Source organism: Camelus bactrianus, chromosome 3 (genome assembly GCF_048773025.1).
Source record: "Camelus bactrianus isolate YW-2024 breed Bactrian camel chromosome 3, ASM4877302v1, whole genome shotgun sequence".
NCBI lineage: Eukaryota > Metazoa > Chordata > Mammalia > Artiodactyla > Camelidae > Camelus > Camelus bactrianus.
The window spans coordinates 42,393,713-42,414,411 of NC_133541.1; the positions used below are offsets into that span (position 1 = coordinate 42,393,713).

Consider the following 20,699-nt stretch of genomic DNA (forward strand, 5'->3'; position numbering starts at 1 on the left):
AGATTTGTGGCTTGGACTAAGAAGAGAATTGAGTTGTAAAAATGGCAGACTTGGGTCCATTTTAAAATGGCTTAAAATTTATCATTAGCTATTAGAATTGGACATTTGTAAAGTTTTTAAAAATTTACTTTCCTCTCTGTCTTTAAATTAGGTGCTCTGTGGATGTGTATAGTTTTAAATCCCCACTGCAAGTTGGAGCAGAAGGCCAGTTGGCTAAAACAGCTGAAAAAGTGGAATGGTGTTGATGTCTGTCCATGGGAAGATGGAAATCATGGCAGTGAATTACCCAACTTAACCAATGCTCTGCCTCAGGGTGCAAATGCCAACCAAGGTGAGTCCTCAGTGATAATCTGCTTACTTTCTAGGTATCTACCTAGTTGTACATATATGTTCATAATAGTATCTTACAATATAGGTTAGAAAATTATTTTACCCACTTAAGAACTTACTAAACTTAGGGTCTTAATATGTTTTGATTGTGAATGTGTGTGTATGTTTTAATTTTTACCAGAGACCTTTCTATACTTTTTTTCATATTCTCAGAGTACAGATGGATATACTACTTACGTGTACCAGTATATGTTAAAATCAACTGTTAAGTATTTCGTTTGAATATTTTTTTAAAAATCATGGAGTAGAGGGGTAATACATTACTTTATAAAGCAAAATATTGAGAGGCTTGAGGAGCTGTGTGTTTTTATATCTGTTGGTCAGTTCATATTTGGGCTACTGTGTAATCAGTTAAAAATTCTTAGTTTTAGAATGTAGCAAATAAACATTTTATGACTGGGCTGGTGCTGGCATTTGGACCAGGAACATTCTTTATTGTGAAGGACTGTCTAGCATACTTGTTCCCACATACTGTAGGCTCATAGTGCCTTCCAGTCTTTGGGTACAACCAAGAAATGCTCCGAGACATTTCCAGATGTCTTCTTAAAAACCTCTGTCTCATTTCTAGCTTTTTTTTTTTCCTTCAGCTTGTCCTTCTCTAATGAACCTACCCATTTAGCACAAGTCTGTCTCATCTTAAAAATTTTTTTCCTTGCCCCCATTTTTCCAACTAGCTGCTGCAGAATTTTATCCTCTTTCAGAACCAAATTCTTAAAGTAGTTAACTCTTGCAAATAAAAATTTCATTCAGTAATTACATCACTATTTTTGTGTGATTTTGTGCTGCTGCCCTCTATTTGAGAAAATTTGAAAGACTTTAAAGTTATGACAGATGCACAGTTGGAGTTAAATGACATCAGAAGGATTCAGGAATCAAGACTGTGATTCTGTACATGCTGGCCCCATCTGGAGTTGGTACTCCTAAAAAGAGCTGGACGATGTGCTGAGTATGAAGGTGTGATGTTAGCGTAGTGTTTTCAGTCTCTACAAAGAAAGAAAATGATATGTATTACTCCATAGGGACTTGTCCAATCAAAAAGAAGTTTCAGGGCTTGGGAAAGATGATTGTCTGGCTCTGCTTTGTCTGGAGATATTTGCCTTGGGAATTTAATATTTGAGATCTGTCATATCTTTATTGCCCATGATGACTTTATTTAATAACTTCAAAGGAAATAAATCTACCCCTTAAACCTCCAATATTTTTCCAAAGCTCAGAATTTTCAAGTTTAACAATTCAAGATTTATTCTCTTCCATTGCTAGGAAAGTGTATGCTTATATCCACATAGGCAATACCTTTAATTTCTTTTTAACTTCATTATATTTGGAGATTTCTCTGTGTTTCACTCCCTACCTGCTTTTTTGACTACCAGCCTAACATTTTACACTTTACTTTTACTTTCCATTTGGTTACTTCCTCCTTGGTTAAATATTAATATTCCATAGGTCTTAGAAAATCCTTAATAAGTGGTCCAGCCTCCAAATGAAGTAGTTCATTTCATTTATGGTTTGGCCCAGGGGTATGAAGTCAGGGCTAGTTTCTAAGGGCAGCATTTATATCTGTTGTGCCTAAAGGCACCAGGGCTCCTTCTTTAGCGGAACACCCACATCCTCCAGAGGGGCTGTCAGAAGAGACATCCTTACAGAGGGGCTCTGGTGTTTAGCCTGCAGTCAGAGACCTGGGCATACTGGCTGGGGGAGATTCTGTGGTGGCCCGCAAAGCCCAGCAGCCATGCAGCTGGGTGGAGTGTGCGGGTGGCACAGACCCCGGGCAGAATTGCATATGTTTGCACCCTGGAATGTGAAGCACCAATCAGGTCCTGTCTTCACTGAAATTATTTGTTAGAAGTAATTAACAACATTAGAATCCATACCTTTTGAAAGAGTAGTGTGTTTTAAAAATATACTTGTATGAGAGCCTTTTAAATTTTGTTTTGATAAAAGAACTAATAATTTCCACTCTTTCTATTTTTCTGAATTTCCCAAATTTTCTTTATTCAACATGCTTTAGTATTACATTATTAAAACTTTTTACAAAGTTGTATATTTATTATTTTAACAATTTGATTAAGATAATCTGTTTCTCTTTTTTTCCATCTTACTGCAAAAATCAAAAAAAGCCCCACAGAGATCTAAGATTTAAAACTGACCAAATTTTGACACCTAATTAAATCCATTTTTGTTTGTATATCTTTTTAGTCATTGTCTGTGTACATAATTACTTTTTTGTTTCCCATGCTGCTGTAGAGCTTTATATATTACATTTTCATTTAAATATTATCATCTCATTAGTATTTTGTCTTTTTTGTTACAATTGGTTTTACTGGTCTCTTAGAACCAACCATTGTTAAAAGCCTGGTGTGTGTCCTGTACATTTCTCTGTGCTCATACAGTCACATGCAAATGTGAAAATTAATTTCATTAATTTATTTGATTAATAAAAATAAAAATTTTATTTTTTTAATGTACTCATACTCTTGAGCTTGCTTTTATTTTTGATACCACAGTGGGTCATATTGATAGGTAAACTCTCGTCCTTTTAATACATGCATAATACTAAGTTGTTCTTTTAGTCTCCTTTTAGTTTTAAATTGTTTCTATGATCTGAGCTAAACAAATGAAATGACAAAGCCACTTAAAAATACTTGTGTGAGATGTGGACTTTGTAATATTTGATTGATTGACTGTAAGAAGTCACGGAACCAGTTCCTTTTCGGGTAGAGGTACATTTATTCTGCTCTGTAAGAAGCCTTACAAAAGGCCTTAAATGTAGGGTTCACTCTTCCCATTTGCAAAGTGTGCATCTGTCTGCTACTAGCATGGAGTCTGGGCAGGGGCCAGAAGAGGTATGTCAGTATTTATGCCTCTCAAATTATCTGTCATCCATGTGTTTTGATATGTCTGCCATTCAAATACAGATGTCTAAGTGGACCTGAGACAAGCTGAAGTAATGTCGAGACCATTCAAAAAGCCTTTCAGAACAGCTAACATAGCTGAATTTGGAGTGAGGGTACCTGTGTTTTGATCTTGACTGCCAATGCATGGCTGTGTGACCTTGGCAAGTCACTTCTCTCGATTTTCAGTTCCATCAGCAGAATGGAGGAGTTGGACTAGTTGAGTTCTCAGAGCCTTTCTTGATTCAGAGCTTTGATTTTTATGGTTTCCCTTATGTCTGTGCTTAGCCAAAGTGCCAGTGACAGGAAGATGAAACTTATCAACTAAGGAAGCTCCAGATTTTGCTTCTGATTTAGCTAGGCCTCAGAACAGTGAGGGGTGATACTTGAGCTAAGTAAAGCACACATAAAGAAAAATAGTTTATTACCCTGATTTTCAGTTAAGGCTCTCTAAGGTCTGTGCCACAGTTGAAGGTAAGTCTAGAGTGGGGACCCAAGGGGTGGGAGTGCAGGTAGAATCTGAGCCATGTTTTCCAGAGGAACTGAATAATCCCAGAAGTTGGGGTAAGAATATCCGTTATTCCCCAAACATTTCTTTTCTCCGTCAGGTCCTGAAACTTGAACCCTCTTCGGAGTGTATGCTTCTGCTCTTTTGTGATGCCCCGGCATACGCTATGCTGGGGACATCACACCAGTCATGGAACCTGCACAGGAGTCAGGAGGCAGCCTATAGGGGCAAGGTAAGTGCGCTGGTTTGTTTTGTAGCTATGTTGTGTGGCTTTGTGAAATGTTAAATATATGCATTTATGCCCTTTGGGATATAAAATGGCATTTAATCATTATATCCCAAGAAGCATAATAGTTTTAATTGTGCAAAACCGCACAATATAGTTAAAAAATACAACCAAAAGCACAACCCTTCTGCACATTTTTAAAGGCTGATTGCATCTTCCTGAAAGGTTCCATGGCTGGTGTCTCATCTCTTGCATAGTGTTTGTGAGAGCTGTTGATCCCATCAGGGCAGCCCACCACAGCACCTCAGAAGTGGGGAGCAGTGAGTTTTCATGTGATTTTTGTGCCCAGTGCCTCCTTTGAGTGTATTTGGCATGGAAACTAGACTTGACAGTTCTTTTCGCAGGATGCCTTTAACCTTAGCTTTGATGGCTGCAGAGTGTTTGTGTTTGATAAAACAAGTGAGTGAATGGTGGCTCTTCGGGCTGACCTGCCTCCTAGTACTTAGGACATGAGAGTATTCACCCTTCATCTTTCTGCTTAGGGGGTGCAGGACAATGTGTGTGGGTGTGTTCATGAACATCTGGCCACAGAATGGTATGACTGATTTATTCACGTGTGAATAATAGCTGACACGGCTTTCTGAATTGTGGAAAAAACAGATTCATCGAACAGGCCACATCGGACAGTGTTCACCCGAGCCATCGAGGCATGCGATCTCCACTGGCAGGACAGCCACTTGCAGCACATTATCAGCAGTGACCTGTACACCAACTACTGTTACCATGACGACACTGAAAACTCCCTCTTTGACTCCCACGGGTGGCCCCTCTGGCATGGTAAGTGGCCAAACCGGAAAGGCATTTCCATGACTTACTTCTTTGTTTAGTTTCTATAGCATTATTGGAGTGGGAGGTGGAGAGCTGAAAGATTCAATGGGAGATGAATGAATGCTTGGCAATAGGAGCTGAGTTTTTCATTGAAATCCAAGTTCAGAAATGGTTTCTTGTGTCTTTTTAATAGTATTTTGGGGGGAAAGCATCTTACTATTCAATCCTGTTTCTGTAGATATGTCTGACAGTAGCAACTTTCCCCCCTTCACTTTCTGTTTTAGAACATGTTCCTACAGCCTGTGCACGAGTGGACGCTTTACGTTCTCATGGGTACCCCAGAGAAGCACTGAGACTAGCGATAGCTATTGTTAACACATTGAGACGACAGCAACAGAAAGAGTTGGAAATGTTCCGAACTCAAAAAAAAGGTGAATGTGTGAAGGAGTTTGTTTCCATTGGAATGGGATTCTTGGTGATGATGTCACTAGGTTTTATGCTCTTTGGGGAGAAAGAGCTTTTAAATTTAGAGCCACAGAGATGGCTTTGTTCACCATTCATTTGCAATATCTAATAGCTGATCTGTGAAAAACTTTAGGCGTTTTTCTCCCTCGTTGAGTGTTTTAAGTAAGATTTTTTTTTAAGTTTCTTAGGTCAGTTAATTTTTTAAGGGGGAGAATGTTTTTACTGTTTGGGTTATGTCTGAATTACCTAAAATGCAAGTTAGCCAAATACTTCATTTTGTGGAAGTGCATTGTAATTGCGACAGTAAGGACTTTGGGGGTAGACTGCCTGTGTTTGAATCCTGAGGTCCCAACGGGGACTTGACCTCATCTGTGGAATGAGGACCTATGTCTTCGAGTTATTGAAAAGACTGAACTAGTTAATTCCTGTAAAGCACTGAAGGCAAGGCCTGACATAGTGTGGAAGCACTGTAAAACATTTTAGTTGTAATAATTTGTACATCAGGACATGATATGTATTTAAAGTGATCAAACAGAACTCCTGGATTTTTCAAATTCTGTAAGTAACATTTGATGAGCTGTCAACCGACAGAACACATTTAACTCCTTTTTATCTCAGCTTATTAATCTCTTAAATTTTAAATAAGCATTATTGAGTAACAACAATTGGAAAAGGGTGGTATTACATAGATAAGGCCCTGGTCAGGAAAAAGAAATATGTATGCTTTTTCCAGTTCATCTTTGCACTCCTTTTTCTTCTGTAGGTATAAATCTTATGTTTCTTTGGTAGGTTTATATTATTTTTACTCTGGAATTTTATTTCTTATTCAGGGAGTAGTTTTAGTTGCTGTGGGTTTTTTTGGTTATGTTTTTGTTTTATTCCTTGGGTGATTATATACACACTAGGGTACGGCTGAGAATTATCAGAAGTTATTGCAGTAAGCTGGAGGTTGGAGCAAGTTTTTGTTATAGCTTTTAATGCCCTCTATATTGGAAGTATTATTAATGTTAACTAACGTTATCATTTATATGATGAAAGAAAATTCCAAAGTTACCATTTGAACCAAAGAAGGGGAGCCCAGATGGGATTGGAATGTCATCTCCCTGACAGTCATTACTATGTCCAGTTCTTCATGTTCGTCATATCATCACTGGTTACCAGATGTGTTTGGAAAATATGTTACTTGGCCCTTTGGAAAATTTTTCTGAAATCTCCCTTTCCCTAAACACACAATCTATGGTGAAAGGCATTTACTTCTGAAGAGTCTAAAAGGTATAAAGGATAAAAATACTCAGGCTAAGAGAAAGTGAAGCGTTTTTTTATACTGCAAAAAGAGCTTGCTCATAATAATGATCAGATTCTTAAAATTCATACTGATCTTTTCTAAGAAGAGTTTTTAAAATGAGTTTTAATTAAAATGTAATAACTGAGAATGCAAAGTGTAAAAATGTGGGTTCACGTAGGTAAGTTGGAACACATGTTAAGGTAGACCCCTTAGATTGTTTTTGAGGCTCTCCTAGACTCATTTCTCTTTTGTCCTGCAAGAAGTGAAAACTTTAATTTCAGACTATAGTTTGCTAGCATTACATATCTATACCTGTATCTTTCCCTTTTTTTTTGTCCATAATCAAAGAATGGGTTTTTTATAACTGTTAAAATTACAAATTGCTATAACAATTATTTGTTACGTGGCTAAGATTTGTAAATGAATGTCTTGTACATTTTCAATATTATTTGGCATGACATGTCAGATTTTTTTAAAAAATGGAGATACAGTTGACATTAGTTTCAGGTGTACAGCATAATGATTCCACATTTATATGTTTTGAAATGATCACCATAAGTCTGTATTATAATAGACTTGTTCCTAAGAGTAATGCTCATGTTTCTTTTTTCCTACTGGTTTTGTGTATGAAAGTCAGTGACAGAAATTGAAGGGAAAGATACCAAGTAATCTCATACCCAGCTTCTATAAATTTTAGTTGTGCTAGGCCATGCTTCATTTTTATGTACTGATAGTTGATAGTCTAAAACAGAAGACTTCTAAAGGAATGTTGGACTTGTGGAATGTCTCCTTAGCTATTTACAAGCCACCTTTTTTCTTGTATAGTTTATACTGTATATCGATTTTATTTTATTTTCCTTTAAGAAGGAGCTACTATTATTTATGTCTTTAGAAGACACCTAGATGTAAAATATTGATTAATTACAGCAATGGAATATATCCTAAAATATCTGCAGCTTTTTTCTCAGCATTCTAACTTAAGAATTTGAAAGTGCGAACATTCTGTGAAGAAAATGAAAAGGATATCTTTCATCCAAATTACGTATTATCTTCTGCTATAGTTCCCATTTGTGGCAAAGGTCTTCTTTTAAATGGCTTACAGATCCATGATAAGAAAGACTTTTATAATGTGATAGGGGAGTAATTTAGTAATATTCATAGGAGAGGTCCAAGTCTGAGCCAGGCTGCAGTTGCCCTCCAGACTCCCATTTTAGATGACCTGGGGAGCACTGGCTCTGAGAGTATCTTCTTAATGTAGTTGTTGAGTTATCCAATGATAATTCCAGGGGTACTCCTTCATTCTCTCTAAAGCCACTCCTAGGAGGTGAAGAGAGTTATCCTTGGCTTCTCAGGTGAAAATTTAGAATTCATTTTTCCTCATACAACATAACTTAATAGTGTATGTAATAATGTTAAGCAAGTATCCTGGAGACATGAATTAAATAGGTGTTTGAGAGCTGTCCTGGGAAGTTAGTACCATTTATACTGATTTGCATATGAGCCATTATAACTTAAAATAGTTCACAAGTTGGGGATTTTGTTTTATGTACCTTTGTGTTTTAATTGAAGAGTTATTTTGAACTAAATTTAGTATTGTCAGGATGCTGCTGTTAAATGGTAAAGCCTCTCTTCCCTCTGCTTCTCTCCATGCCTCAATTCCCTTGTCTCACACAGAGCTACCCCATAAAAGCATAACCTCAATAACCAATCTGGAGGGCTGGGTTGGACACCCCCTGGACCCCGTAGGCACTCTTTTCAGCAGTCTTATGGAAGCCTGCCGCATTGATGATGAAAGCTTCCCTGGGTTCTCAGACTTTACAGGTAAAACCATTGACATTTGTCTCATGTGCTTTTTTCCCCTTAATCCTTGAATGGCATTGGTCATTGCTTGGTGTTTTTCTTCAGTTTGTTTTATGAATCCATGCAGTTAACAATGTTTAGCAGTTAGGAAGAGCACAAGGAAATGGGTGCACTCACACTTTTCAGGCAGGCTTCTCTAAACTGGGAAAAGTCTTAGAGTTGACAGTTGGCAGCATGTGTCAAGAACCTAAAAATACTTACTCTCTTCTAGTCAGTGATTGTGCATCTAGGCATTTATCTGCATTTGTGACTATTTTCCAGCATAAAAATATAAAATTAGGATGTGCATCATGTGGGAGGGAAGAAGGAATGTCCCTTTGCTGCTCCCATGGCTGGGTGAGCTTGGAGGGTTATCTGTCTTGCCCCTCCATATTTCCTGTGGTGATTGCCTTCATGGATTATGGGTGACCCACACTCTATCAGGAGGGTGAAAGCTATGACTCTGAATTCACTTTCCTTGGGAGTTTGACAGTTGAAGTTTGTTAAAAATTTCTGATAGAAACAACAGAGTTAGAGAATGCTCCAAGAATCTTTCTCTTATGATACTCGATGACTCTTTGATAACAAAAAGGACCATGAAATTGGGTTACAGATGTTGTGTTCACTACTGTTTTTTATTATAATATACAACATTGTGATAAAAGTATGGAATTTTTTTTAAATGCCTTAAAATGGCATTTTAAAAATTGACTTTTTTAAATGGCTTTAAAAAATTGGCAACTTGTATTCATCACATAATTTTACTCTTACTGAATTAAGAGTTTTTCACTCTTAAGTATTCTTAGTATCTCTTAGATTTATAATGTTCTTTGTTGATTCATTTTTAATGGGAAAAATATTTGTAATATTCTATCCCCCAGAATATACATATTTAGTCATTCTTGGTCATTTTTTAAAAGATACTGGAAAACTATGCACTTTAACCTAAGAAAGGTTTTTTTGGCCTTCTTGGAATTAAGTCAATAATTAGTTTAAGAGTACTGGATAAAATAAATAATTGTACCTATCAGAGTACCTGCAGTAGTTTTTGAACTCTGATTTCCTTTGTGACAGAGAGTTTGGGACAGTGCAAGTCTCTGGAATACCAGCGTCTACCTGCACACAAATTCTTAGAAGAAGGGGAATCCTACTTGACGCTAGCTGTGGAAGTGGCCCTGATAGGGCTGGGACAGCAGCGGATCATGCCTGATGGGCTGTACACCCAAGAGAAGGTTTGCAGGAATGAGGAGCAGCTCATTTCCAAGCTTCAGGAAATTGAATTGGATGACACACTGGTGAAAATTTTTCGCAAGCAAGCAGTCTTCCTATTAGAAGGTATTGTGATAAAGAACTTTTCCACTTGTTTAGCCCATTTTATTTTGGCGCCAAGCTTTCTTATGTTGGGAATACTATTTGAATGTGTTTAATATGGTTGTTATCTTGATCGGTGTGGTCACTGAGTGTCATAGGCATGTTCATTTTCTCAAAAATAGTGTCACTTAATCAAAAAGTACAGAGGTTGAGATGTTTATCATTTGATTTAGGTGGTAATGTAAGATAAGCTGTTAGAAATAAGCCACATTTACATGACCCAAGCTTTGTAAAGGACTGTTTTTATTTAGTCTGTGTTGTTCCTGAGATAAATGCAAGTTTGATATTTAGTGCATTATTGCTGGTGGCCATATTCCTCTTTGCTCGATCAATTAAATGATAAAATGGAAATTGGTTGGCATTCCTCCAACCTGTTGGCTGTTACATGACGTCTGGATTTGAATATATAATTTGCACATGCTAATAAAGGACCAAAGACTGCAGGAGTGAATTTCCATTGCACTGATTATTTCAGAGATTCATTAGGTGTATATTTCATCAAGTTAAAAGTTTCATAGGATTGCTAAGACAAAGTTTAGTTTTTTTTTTCTTTTTATAAGGTCAAGAGCTAAAGGCCTAATAAATTTTATCTGGCATTATTAAAAATAATTTTTTTCTTGGAAAGAATAAGTGTAATTAGTGTGGTAGCTTAATCTTTTACACAGATTTAGGTGATGTCAATTTTTTAAATTGCTTCTGTCTCTCAGGCACATGTGTGTTATTACTGTGAAATTCTCTGTGATAGGCTCATAAAGTATGGTATCTTCATCTTATATTCAGAACAGCTATGTATAGGGAATGGATTTAGAGAAAATAGTATTTCAAAACCTCTTTTATTTGTCCAAAGCTAAAGATCTATATGAAAAAGTATTTTCAAAAAATATATTATACATTTATATGTTTTACAAGTACATCTTAAAGGGAAAATCATCTGAATAACATGCTTAATTTTGGTAAAAATCCCTAAAATTTTTTTGATGCACTCCTGATTTTTTTTTTTTTTTTTGTCTTCTAAAGGTAAAAGTCTGTCTTGGCAAATTTCACGTGATTTGGATTTTTTCATTACTGTTTTAGTCTCCTCGTATAGTTCCTTCTGATAAAAGCAATATCATTTAGCCATGAACTTTTTTTATGCTGGTTCTTAGTAACTCTTGGTAACTGACTTTTGATTTCATTATCCTGAAGGAAAGGAAGAGGATGTGTGTCTTTCAAAGTTGACAGTGTTTGGTATCTATTTATTGCTTACCTTTTTAAATGTCTTAGTGTTCATTATTCATAAATGTTTTTTAACTTTGTCTTAGCCTTCGATTAGTCCACACCTTCCTATTAAATGCTGTAGTGAGAACTGTGCCCCATAAGGAGTGCCTCTGACTCACTCCAGCCTCCTCTCCTTTTCCAACCTGGCTAAGCCCACAGAAGGTGGGTGGTGCAGGACAGGAAGGAGTCCAAGGGGACGCCAAGCCATCTATAAATTCCAAGAGATGAGCACTCCATGACTGAGCTGACTACCCTAGGGCACCACGTTCTTTGTGAAGAAAGAGGAAGCAATAACCTTGTATTGTTGCTGACTGGACACAATATTGGCATACTGGACCAATTAGCATATTGGAAAAGCACTTCTGGGAAACACTGATACCAAATTTCCATTTTTCACTACTCAGTACCCTGGAATTCAGAGATTAGGCTGATAATTAATCCACAAGTTAATTCTGTGATACCTGACTGAATGTCTTGCTTGTTGAGAGGTGTCATTATGTTAATTATATATTCTGGCTTTCCCTGCATAGTACAAAAAGGGAACCTGATGATTTAAGGGAAATATTGAAAGGAAATGGAAGAGAAATGAAGATGGGTAATATTTAAGTTTGCTATAATTATCCTTAATAAAGTAAGAGTTAGTGTCTTAGACTGCTCAGGCTGCCATTAAAAAATGGTACAGACTAGGTGGCTTAAACAACAGTACTTTATTTTTCACAGTCTTGAGACTGAGAAGTCTAAGGTCAAGGTGCTGTTTAATTCAGTTTCTGGGGAGTGTCCTCTTCTGCCTTATAGATGGCTGCCTTCTCCCTGTGCCCTCACAAGACAGACAGAGAGCGTACTTTATTTTTCACAGTCTTGAGACTGAGAAGTCTAAGGTCAAGGTGCTGTTTAATTCAGTTTCTGGGGAGTGTCCTCTTCTGCCTTATAGATGGCTGCCTTCTCCCTGTGCCCTCACAAGACAGACAGAGAGCACTTTCTCAGATGTCTCTTAAAACTCCTGTTAGATCAGGTCAGAGCCCCACCCTATGACCTCATTTAACCTTCGTTACCTCTATAAAGGCCCTGTCTTCAAATACAGTCACAGTGGGGGTTGGGGCTTTACCATATGTATTTGGGGCAAGGGCAGACATTCAGTCTATAATAAGTTAAGTAATTTGGCCTCATTATATGGACTAAAGATAAAACTGTAATGCTATATCAACTGTTGAAGAATATCAGATCACTAAAACATTTTAAAATGTCCTACAAGATAGAAAAAAAGATGAATAGATTTGGTAAAATTAGAAATCTAGGATAGATTTTAGTTTGTCTAGGTAAAAAAATCAGTTGTTTATATGACTTTAAAAGTACTTAAATAAGGAACAATTCAAAAATACTAATCAAAAAACAAAACAACGAAATTGTTAAAACTTGTTAGAATGATCTAAAATATATCATGCTCCTACTCAGTGCCCAGTTCAGTAATTCCTCTCACAATTTTTTCTCAGCTGCATTTCTTGCATTCTAAACTCTTCACCAGGCTGGTTTTTCACATGGAAAACAAATGTATTATGTCCTTTGAGCAGCAGTGTCATGGTTCATAATTCTAGAAATCATGAAACCGATGTTACCCAAAGGTGACATGGAAACTAATTTATTAAACACTTTACAGTAACTAAACCTCAAAGTACCTAAGCGGAAAGTCGTTGAACTAACCACTGTGGTTTCCTTTCAGAGTTTATTTTAAAAGTCGGTATTGCCCTTCTTAGGATAAATTCAGAGCGCGCACAGGGGAAGTCAGCTCTGCCTCTCTGCCTGTCTTAATTTACTAAGAGATGAATTTTGACAGCTTAAATGTAATTTCCCTTTTAAAGTTTGCCTTTTGAAGCCCAAATAGTAGTAACTTTCCAGTTACTTTTTTCTTTAAGTATTAAATGGATAACTATTTTTTTTATTAATCACTAAGAATTAATATCTATTTCTGCTTATTAGAAGCAACAATATTTAAAGTCTTTGTATTGGGATTTGTGGTTCAGAATCTTCCCCATCCCTCCTCCCTGGGGCAGAGCATTTTCTGGAAACCTGGCTTGTCTGTCCCCTTGAGCCTGATCAGATCTTGGACAGGTTCCAAAGTTAAGCTGTAGAGTCATCTGTGCATCTGAAAATCTGGATGCTCAGATATCACACATTGAGAGAGGCTCTTTCTTAAATTCAGTGAGGTCTCATGCTTTTCAGAGGGTTTCTTTCTCTGAAGCGATTATAGTATGAAAAAGCTTCACCCCTTAGCTCTGTGATTCTTCTTTTAGTTGTGGTACAGGGCATCGTTCCTGAAGTGAATTCAATATTGGATACAATATCCTGTAGAATCATTTTTGACCAAGAATTGTATTCCTTTCTACTATGTCACTTAGATTACATTCTTAACTAGATTAGCATTGTTTATGATGTAACTTTACATAAAACTTTTAAAATATACTTTACAATAAGTCTTAGGAACGTAAAATGTGTGTGCTCTTTTCCTGCAGCCGGACCGTATAGCGGTTTAGGTGAAATAATCCATCGGGAGAGCGTTCCAATGCACACATTTGCCAAGTATCTCTTCACCTCTCTCCTACCTCATGATGCTGAACTGGCATACAAAATTGCACTGAGAGCAATGCGGTACGTACTCACAGCCCAGCCGGGCAGAGGCAGCCCAGTTCCCCACTGGGAAGAATGGCTGTTAACTGACTTCTCATTCATTCGTTTCTCATTCATTCGTGTTAGAGGCAGCAGAAAAGCTAAAGAAACTATTTATTCATGCTTTCTGGGTTATGATGGTGGTGGTTTGTTGGCTTGTTTGGCCTTTGTTTTAAAGTAAGGGAAGAATGGTATTCTTGACAGCTGTTACACATATGCTCATGGTGGCTTTATCCTCCTTTTTCTTGAAGCTAGAATTTGGGAATAGAGAACAGTTTCAGGCCAAGTTTAACCACAAGGCAGCAACAGTTGAAATCTTCCAAATAAGTCACTGTTTTGATTTTTGAAAACAGTAGTAAATAATACATATACTTGACTGAATATAATAATCGAGGGAGCCCTTCACACCTGCTGTAATCACACATTCCAGCTGTAGTGTAGGAAGGCTATCTTAGCACCAAAACACCACTGCGCTCAGCTGGAGCGTGGGGCAAGGGGGGCGCTGTGTATAGTGCTGAAGGCTTCACTGTTTGGGGGACTTCCAGGATCTGCTTGTCTCACCTTTGACTGTTTCCATTGCCCTCTCAGTCCCTCCTTTTCAGTAATAACGATTAGAATATGTTGTTCTCTGCCACTGACCTGTTTTCTCCCTTCTTTTTAAAGTCAGTTCACCAAATAGTTATTTTTATCACAGATTTGTTCTAGGTGAATATTTTTTAGTGAACTCAAGATTATATTTTTTACATCTTATATGTAGCTTCTTAAAGGACCTGAAAGGAATATCCACCTTTGTTAAAATGTGAGCTTTTTCCCTTTTTTCTTTTTTTAAAAATTAACACTTTGCTAAAGTGCAGATTAGACCCTGTTATTGTCACCTAAAGACAAACCATATACAGCCCTAAAAGACTGAAGTGCTGGAGAATAGTTTGACCCCACAGAAGATTTCATCAAAGATCCTATGTCTGCAGCCAGTGCAGTGGATTCAGAAACAAATCCTTACCTGTATGGAGGTAGCTTAAAAATCTCAGAAGGCCTCTTTTTTATGCAGCAATAGTGTGTGTGTGTCTGTGTATTGTGGCTGACATCCTTTAATTTGACTAATTTGACATGCTTTCCTTAGCAACATGAAATCTCATGAACCTATTAGAGAAGCCTTAAAAGTTCTCTTTTATTTTTAAAATACCAAAAAATAAATGAATAACTAACATAACCCAAAGTGCTGCACCGAATTACTTTATACCACTTGGTTTTTATCTTAGAGTACAATTTTATAAGTAAGTTCCTATTCCTATTTTTGGCAGCTGAAATGTAAGTTGTCAGATGAAGACAGACGCTCAGCTCTACACTTCCTCACATCCTAAGGATTCTGCTCCCCTGGTAAAGGGCAGGATGCTAACGCTATGATGCCGCTAGGTGCTACTGCTTCGACTCCTGTAGAGTTTCAGGGTAAAATGGCATAGGGTTTCTCTGTGGTTCTGGCTTATGTGAAGGTATCTGCCAGGTGGGGAGGCTTGCTTTTCTGACACTCAGAACCTCGTTATGTTCGCCCTTCAGAGCTGCCAAGGCAGTTTGTGCGGGGCGGATACTTGCAGGGCACAGGGGAATCGTTTTCCACCTCTTGTCTTCCGCCTGCCACCACGCCCCCAGCCAAAGGACTGCTGTGGAAGGGACGTGCTGGGAACTACTAGAGCATCTCGAGGCAGACAGGGGAACAGGACGGAAAAGAGACAGGGTTCTTACTGGCTTCTTAGTCTCTCTGGAAAGGTGGGGGTGCTGAGGAAGGGCATTTTCAGCAATCATTTCCTCATCTTTCCAGGGATATTGACTATTTCCTCTACAGCATCTCTGGAAAGATCTGCCTGTGAATACAAGGACATTCCGGGCTTTTAAAAAAACTAAATAGCAATCCCACCAAAATCCTTATTACTTAATTGCCACAGTTTAATGCTAGCATCTCTTTGTCCTGAGATAAAAAGAAAAGGCAGTGAGGCATCTGGCTTACCAGAGCAATAACTGCTCTTGGGTGGGGCCCCAAGCTCAGCCTCCCACCCTGACCCTGCTAACTTCTCCAGCTCCCCAGCCCTTATTCCATCGTCCCTAACACTGGTCTTCTTGAGTGAAGGTCAGTGTTTTGATGATTGTAAAGGAATTGTAGTTGTAACCCCTCTACTAATCTCTTCCATGCTTATATCTGAAGAGACCAAGCATGTGCTTCATCTTCAATAATTGTTCTTTGTCAACATATTCTTAAAGACAGATTGAGTGAAATAAGAAATCATGCTGAATTTGTGCAAGACTGTCAGGGGACAAATACTTGGATCATTTGCATTTGTCATCTCTGCTATGACTGGTAGAACATGTTCTAATTACAAATTTCTGAAGCAGTAAGGAACTAACTCCACAGGAAGTATGAATATGTTGAAAGGAAGTCATTTTTGTTTTACTTCCCCTCTTGTTTTAATAAGTTAAGCTTATTTGTTGCAGCTATCCACTGATCCCTGACTGTTGTAATCTCAGTCTTAAACATCCACGTCACTATCAAGTTTTTCTTGATTTTTATTTTTTAATGAGTGATAAGTTTCAAACATTTTACAGCAAACTGAATTGTATTTCAAACCTCTCTATTGTTACCCATCTTAATTTCCTTGAATACTGCCACTTTCTGAATGATGCTAGAGAAGAGAAATCTCTTAGGTTTGGGTAATGAGCAGTTAACGAGGTGACTGTCATCCAGACAGCAGGGTATAGCTGTAGCAGCTCTTCCTGCACCAGAGACCTGAACGACCTCTCCCAGCATCTACCCCTCCTCCGGCTTCTCGCCAGTCCCTGTGGCCAAGGTGATGGACAAGTGATAACCAGGAACCACTTGCCTTCTCTTGTCGTTACAGGTTGCTAGTGTTGGAATCTACTGCTCCAACTGGAGACCTCACCCGCCCACACCACATTGCGTCAGTTGTTCCCAACCGGTACCCTCGCTGGTTCACCCTAAGCCACATAGAATCCCAGCAGTGTGAGCTGGCATCCACCATGCTAACTGCAGCCAAAGGTACTGGGTTGTCTGGAGGCCTCATAATTATTTTGTTAGTTTACCTTTTTTTTTCTTTAAAGGGTCACGTTTTCCATCAAATTATCAATAGTCGTGCTAATGTTGTAAGGGATCCTTTTCTTTAGGTGTCTGCTTATGAGGCAAAATAGGTGCTGCTTATTTGAGCCAGCATTTTCCTTATTTAAACTGCATCATTAAACTTGCTGCTGGCAGAGTTCGGTTTTAGTTACCATGCCGTGTAAATGGTGGGTGAGCTCCAGAAGACGATTAAAAAGTTGGGTTACGTTTTTTACTCCTGAAATATTCACCAGAAGTAATTAGGTTGGAACTAGGCAACTAGTTGCTATCTCATATTGGTTCTGGTTCACATGTGATTTTAGTCATTGAGGGTGTGTCTCGGTGTATCTTTTTTGTGAAGCCGAGATTCACAGGTATTGCAGTAACCTTGGGACATTAATTATAACATCTGTGCCACCTGGGAACATTTCAGGTAAATTAACTTGTGCTTTTTGTTTTGTTTCCTTTGTGTGTGTGTGTGTATGTATATGTGTGTGTGTCTGGTTGTATAATTTTTTTTTGCTTTGCCTTGCTTTGCTTTGATTTGTTTTTTTCTTGTTCATGGCAGGTGATGTTCGAAGGCTGGAAACAGTATTAGAATCCATTCAGAAAAACATTCACTCCTCATCCCACATCTTCAAGCTTGCCCAGGATGCATTTAAAATAGCAACTCTCATGGACAGTTTGCCAGACATCACTCTTTTGAAAGTGTCTCTGGAGCTGGGCCTGCAGGTATGTGACTGGTGGTCTTTCTCAGGGCACCAATACCTGCTCAGTAAAGGCACCATTCTCAGGGTTGTTGCTGTTTGTTTGGATTTTTTAGTGCAGGTTCGTGACTCTTTGGCGCACATTCTGTCGGACTTTAGGAGAGTACTGTGCATCACAGCCGTGGTCATTCCTGGCTGAACCAGACAGACTGCTGCCCGATGTGCAGGACTGTACAGTTAGAAACCCTATTTGTGTCTTCTGAATTAGAGCCTAAGATCACCGTTTCTCCTTTAATGAATGAAGAAGAATTATTGCTAGTGAGAGATTTAAATAAAGCTCTCATGTGTAATAAAGATTCAGTTATTAGGGTTAAATTTTTAGAGAAAGTATGGATTTTTATTGATGTTTGCATTTTCATAATAGCTGGATAGTTCTAGCTTCTTTTTATAACCCTGGGAAAATTAGGTGAAGGGAGAGGGCCTGGGCCAGGGTCCAATTTCAGCTTCAGCAGGCCTGCTTAGACACAGGACCCAGGACATTTTGACTTAGTCCTTGTAAGTGTCTAAAAAGATTTCTTTATAAACCAGGAGCTGTAAAGTTTATATTTCTACTTTTCTCAGTAAATCTCTGTTAACATTTGTGATCCACATCCCACCCTTTTAAAAAGCAGTGAAAGAAACTGTTATCTTCTAATTGCCTACAGTATGGGGACTAGAAAGCCCCAGTTAGATGATTCATATGGTTTTCTAGTTATGGATTCTCTTTACAGTGATTAATAAGGTTAAAGAACTGGATTTCAGGAATATGCACTTCCCACATGGAATACTATACAAGCTGAGGGTATGGGAGACTGCATTTAAGCTATACAATGACATTTTGGAAGTTTCTTTTAAAAAATAAATTCTTGGTGGGGAGGATATAGCTCAGTGGTAAAAGTGTATGCCTAGCATGCACAAGGTCCTGGGTTCAATCCCCAGTATCTCCATTCAAAGAATAAATGAACAAACCTAATTAACCACCCCCCCCAAATTCTTATTTGGCTTATTTTTGTTATCATCATTTCCCTTTTAAAAGTATGATGTAGAAAGAGCCATTAACACAAGCTTTCTGGTTATATGGAATTCTGGCAGATTTTTTTTTTTTTTTTTTTTTTTGATAAATGCAAGATTACTGAGAGCTTACTCCCTGCCTCATTCTTTCTGGAACCCAGGAAGGAGCCCTACATGTAGGGCCTTTCCAAGGCTTCAGGACTGTTAAGTCCCTAGCTGTTTTGAATCTTAAAGAATGAAGAAAGCAAGAAGAGATGGTTAATTTTATCTTGGAATCTCTTATTAGAAAGTGACAAACAAAATCACATCACTAATGATGCCAAAGGTGAATTCTTTCCATAGAGTTGAGGTTGTCATCATAATCTCTGGGAAGGAGCAACCAAAGCCTGAAGGAATGACTAAAACAATTGTGTTTAATTGTTTTTAAATACCTCTTTGCCAACTGAGGGTTCCTAGGCAGAATTAATCATGAGATGCCTCAGGTATTTAGACCCATGGACTGTTAAAGCTGGGGAGGAGAAGAGGGCAGGGACTGTGCTTCATGTGCCAGTCTAGCCCTCTGCTTTTACAGATGGGAGCAGTGGCACACTGACTGCCTTGCCCAGGATGCCGCATCTGGGGAGTCAGCCCACCCAGGGCAGAACAAGACCTCCTGCCCCCCAGGCTGGGGCAAGGCCAGCCAGGGAGCAGTGGACAAATCCAAATTCATATTCAGAGCTTTGCTCCAGATAAGGCTGTCCCTCCTCCTGGTAGTAGAGAGTGCCCACTACTTCATTCCTTGGAATGAATTGGGTTTTTTTTTCCATTGATATAGGATAATCTTCCAAAACATCTTGTTATCCTGTCTTCACAGGTGATGCGAATGACACTGTCAACCTTAAATTGGCGACGGCGGGAGATGGTGAGGTGGCTGGTAACGTGTGCTACAGAAGTGGGTAGGTACAGTCTGGAGGGCTTTTCCGGGGGACTCATCGCCAGATTTGTCATTTCCAGATACACAAGGAACACCTTCACTCTTTGACCCTGACTTTGCCAAGGCTCCTGCCCTTCTAGCAACCTACAGGGGCTCTTTTCCCCCAACCCTCACCTGCAGCCTCAGTAATATACACTTGCATTGTTCCTCTCACATTTGTGGGGCTCCAACCCCTTACTTAAAATGGACTACGTCATGGAGTAAATAATTTTTATTCAGTTGTTCTGTCATTCTTAAGGTGCTTTTAGTAACTTTTTGTGATAATCAAGTTTATGGTTTTATATTAAAGGGTGCCAGAGTGACTCTCTGGTAGGTTAGAAACCATCTTTGAAAGTAACTTGAGACTGTGGTTTAGTGGGTCAGTACACTTTAATGAAAATTATGTAAAGTTACCTGGTTGCACTGAGTTTTTTCTTCATCTTCTGAGGGCATTCATCATGGTATCCAGTAGAGAAACGGCCACTGGGTGTGGTTTAGGTGAGGTTTCAGATGTGGGAGAGTTTTTCGTAGCCATAAGATCCCCTGGTTGCCCTTAGGTGTAATTTGTGAGACCCTTCAGCCAACTGTTTCCTCTCTGCAGCAGTATGTTAGAAAAAACGAGAATGCCAGGACAAATGAAATGATGGCTGTTTAAAGTAAATGTTAGTTAAACTGTCGTCTTCCTATTTGCATCAGAAAAGGATACACACCACTTGCTGAGAAGACGCTGCCACCTCAGTGTGTAGATAACTGACACAGCAGATACTGTAAAAGCATTCTTGTTAGTTTTCTTTTCTTATTCTGTAATGGTTTGTTATTCTGGAAAAACGGAAATTGGTCTCACTATGAAAATTATGTTTAGATTATTGAGGTGATGCTTTAGTGAAGCAATACAAAGATAATACCACTTCAAAAACTGCCACCCAGCTCCCTACTCCTGCACCAACACATAGGCTGAATTTCTCTGTGATTTAGTAGCTTCTCTTTAAATGCTCACATTTAGGATTTTCCTACAGCTGAAGCATATTAGGTCAGTGTACTTAAAATGGTTAAAGACCTTGCCAGCCTTTTCCAACATCTGAGTCATCTGTATGTCTGCTTCTGTTGACTTTTTTCTCTTGATTATAGGTCACATTTTCCTGCTTCTTTGTGTGTTTTATCATTTT

The 20,699-nt window shown here is 38.4% G+C and overlaps 1 protein-coding gene across 3 annotated transcripts in view; it reads left to right on the top strand.

The window, feature by feature from the left end:
• ZSWIM6 (zinc finger SWIM-type containing 6) overlaps positions 1-20,699 on the top strand; it is a 175,332-nt gene that overhangs the window by 151,472 nt on the left and 3,161 nt on the right. For 2 of the 3 annotated variants that reach the window (XM_074358801.1, XM_010966253.3), the window contains exons 5-13: positions 152-331; positions 4,676-4,852; positions 5,128-5,274; positions 8,268-8,414; positions 9,507-9,767; positions 13,568-13,703; positions 16,610-16,767; positions 17,393-17,556; positions 19,435-19,516. In XM_074358801.1, coding sequence (XP_074214902.1) covers positions 152-331; positions 4,676-4,852; positions 5,128-5,274; positions 8,268-8,414; positions 9,507-9,767; positions 13,568-13,703; positions 16,610-16,767; positions 17,393-17,556; positions 19,435-19,516 — 1,452 coding nt within the window. The remainder of the gene's footprint in view (positions 1-151; positions 332-4,675; positions 4,853-5,127; positions 5,275-8,267; positions 8,415-9,506; positions 9,768-13,567; positions 13,704-16,609; positions 16,768-17,392; positions 17,557-19,434; positions 19,517-20,699) is intronic. The other variant, XM_074358806.1, reaches the window with a different exon arrangement.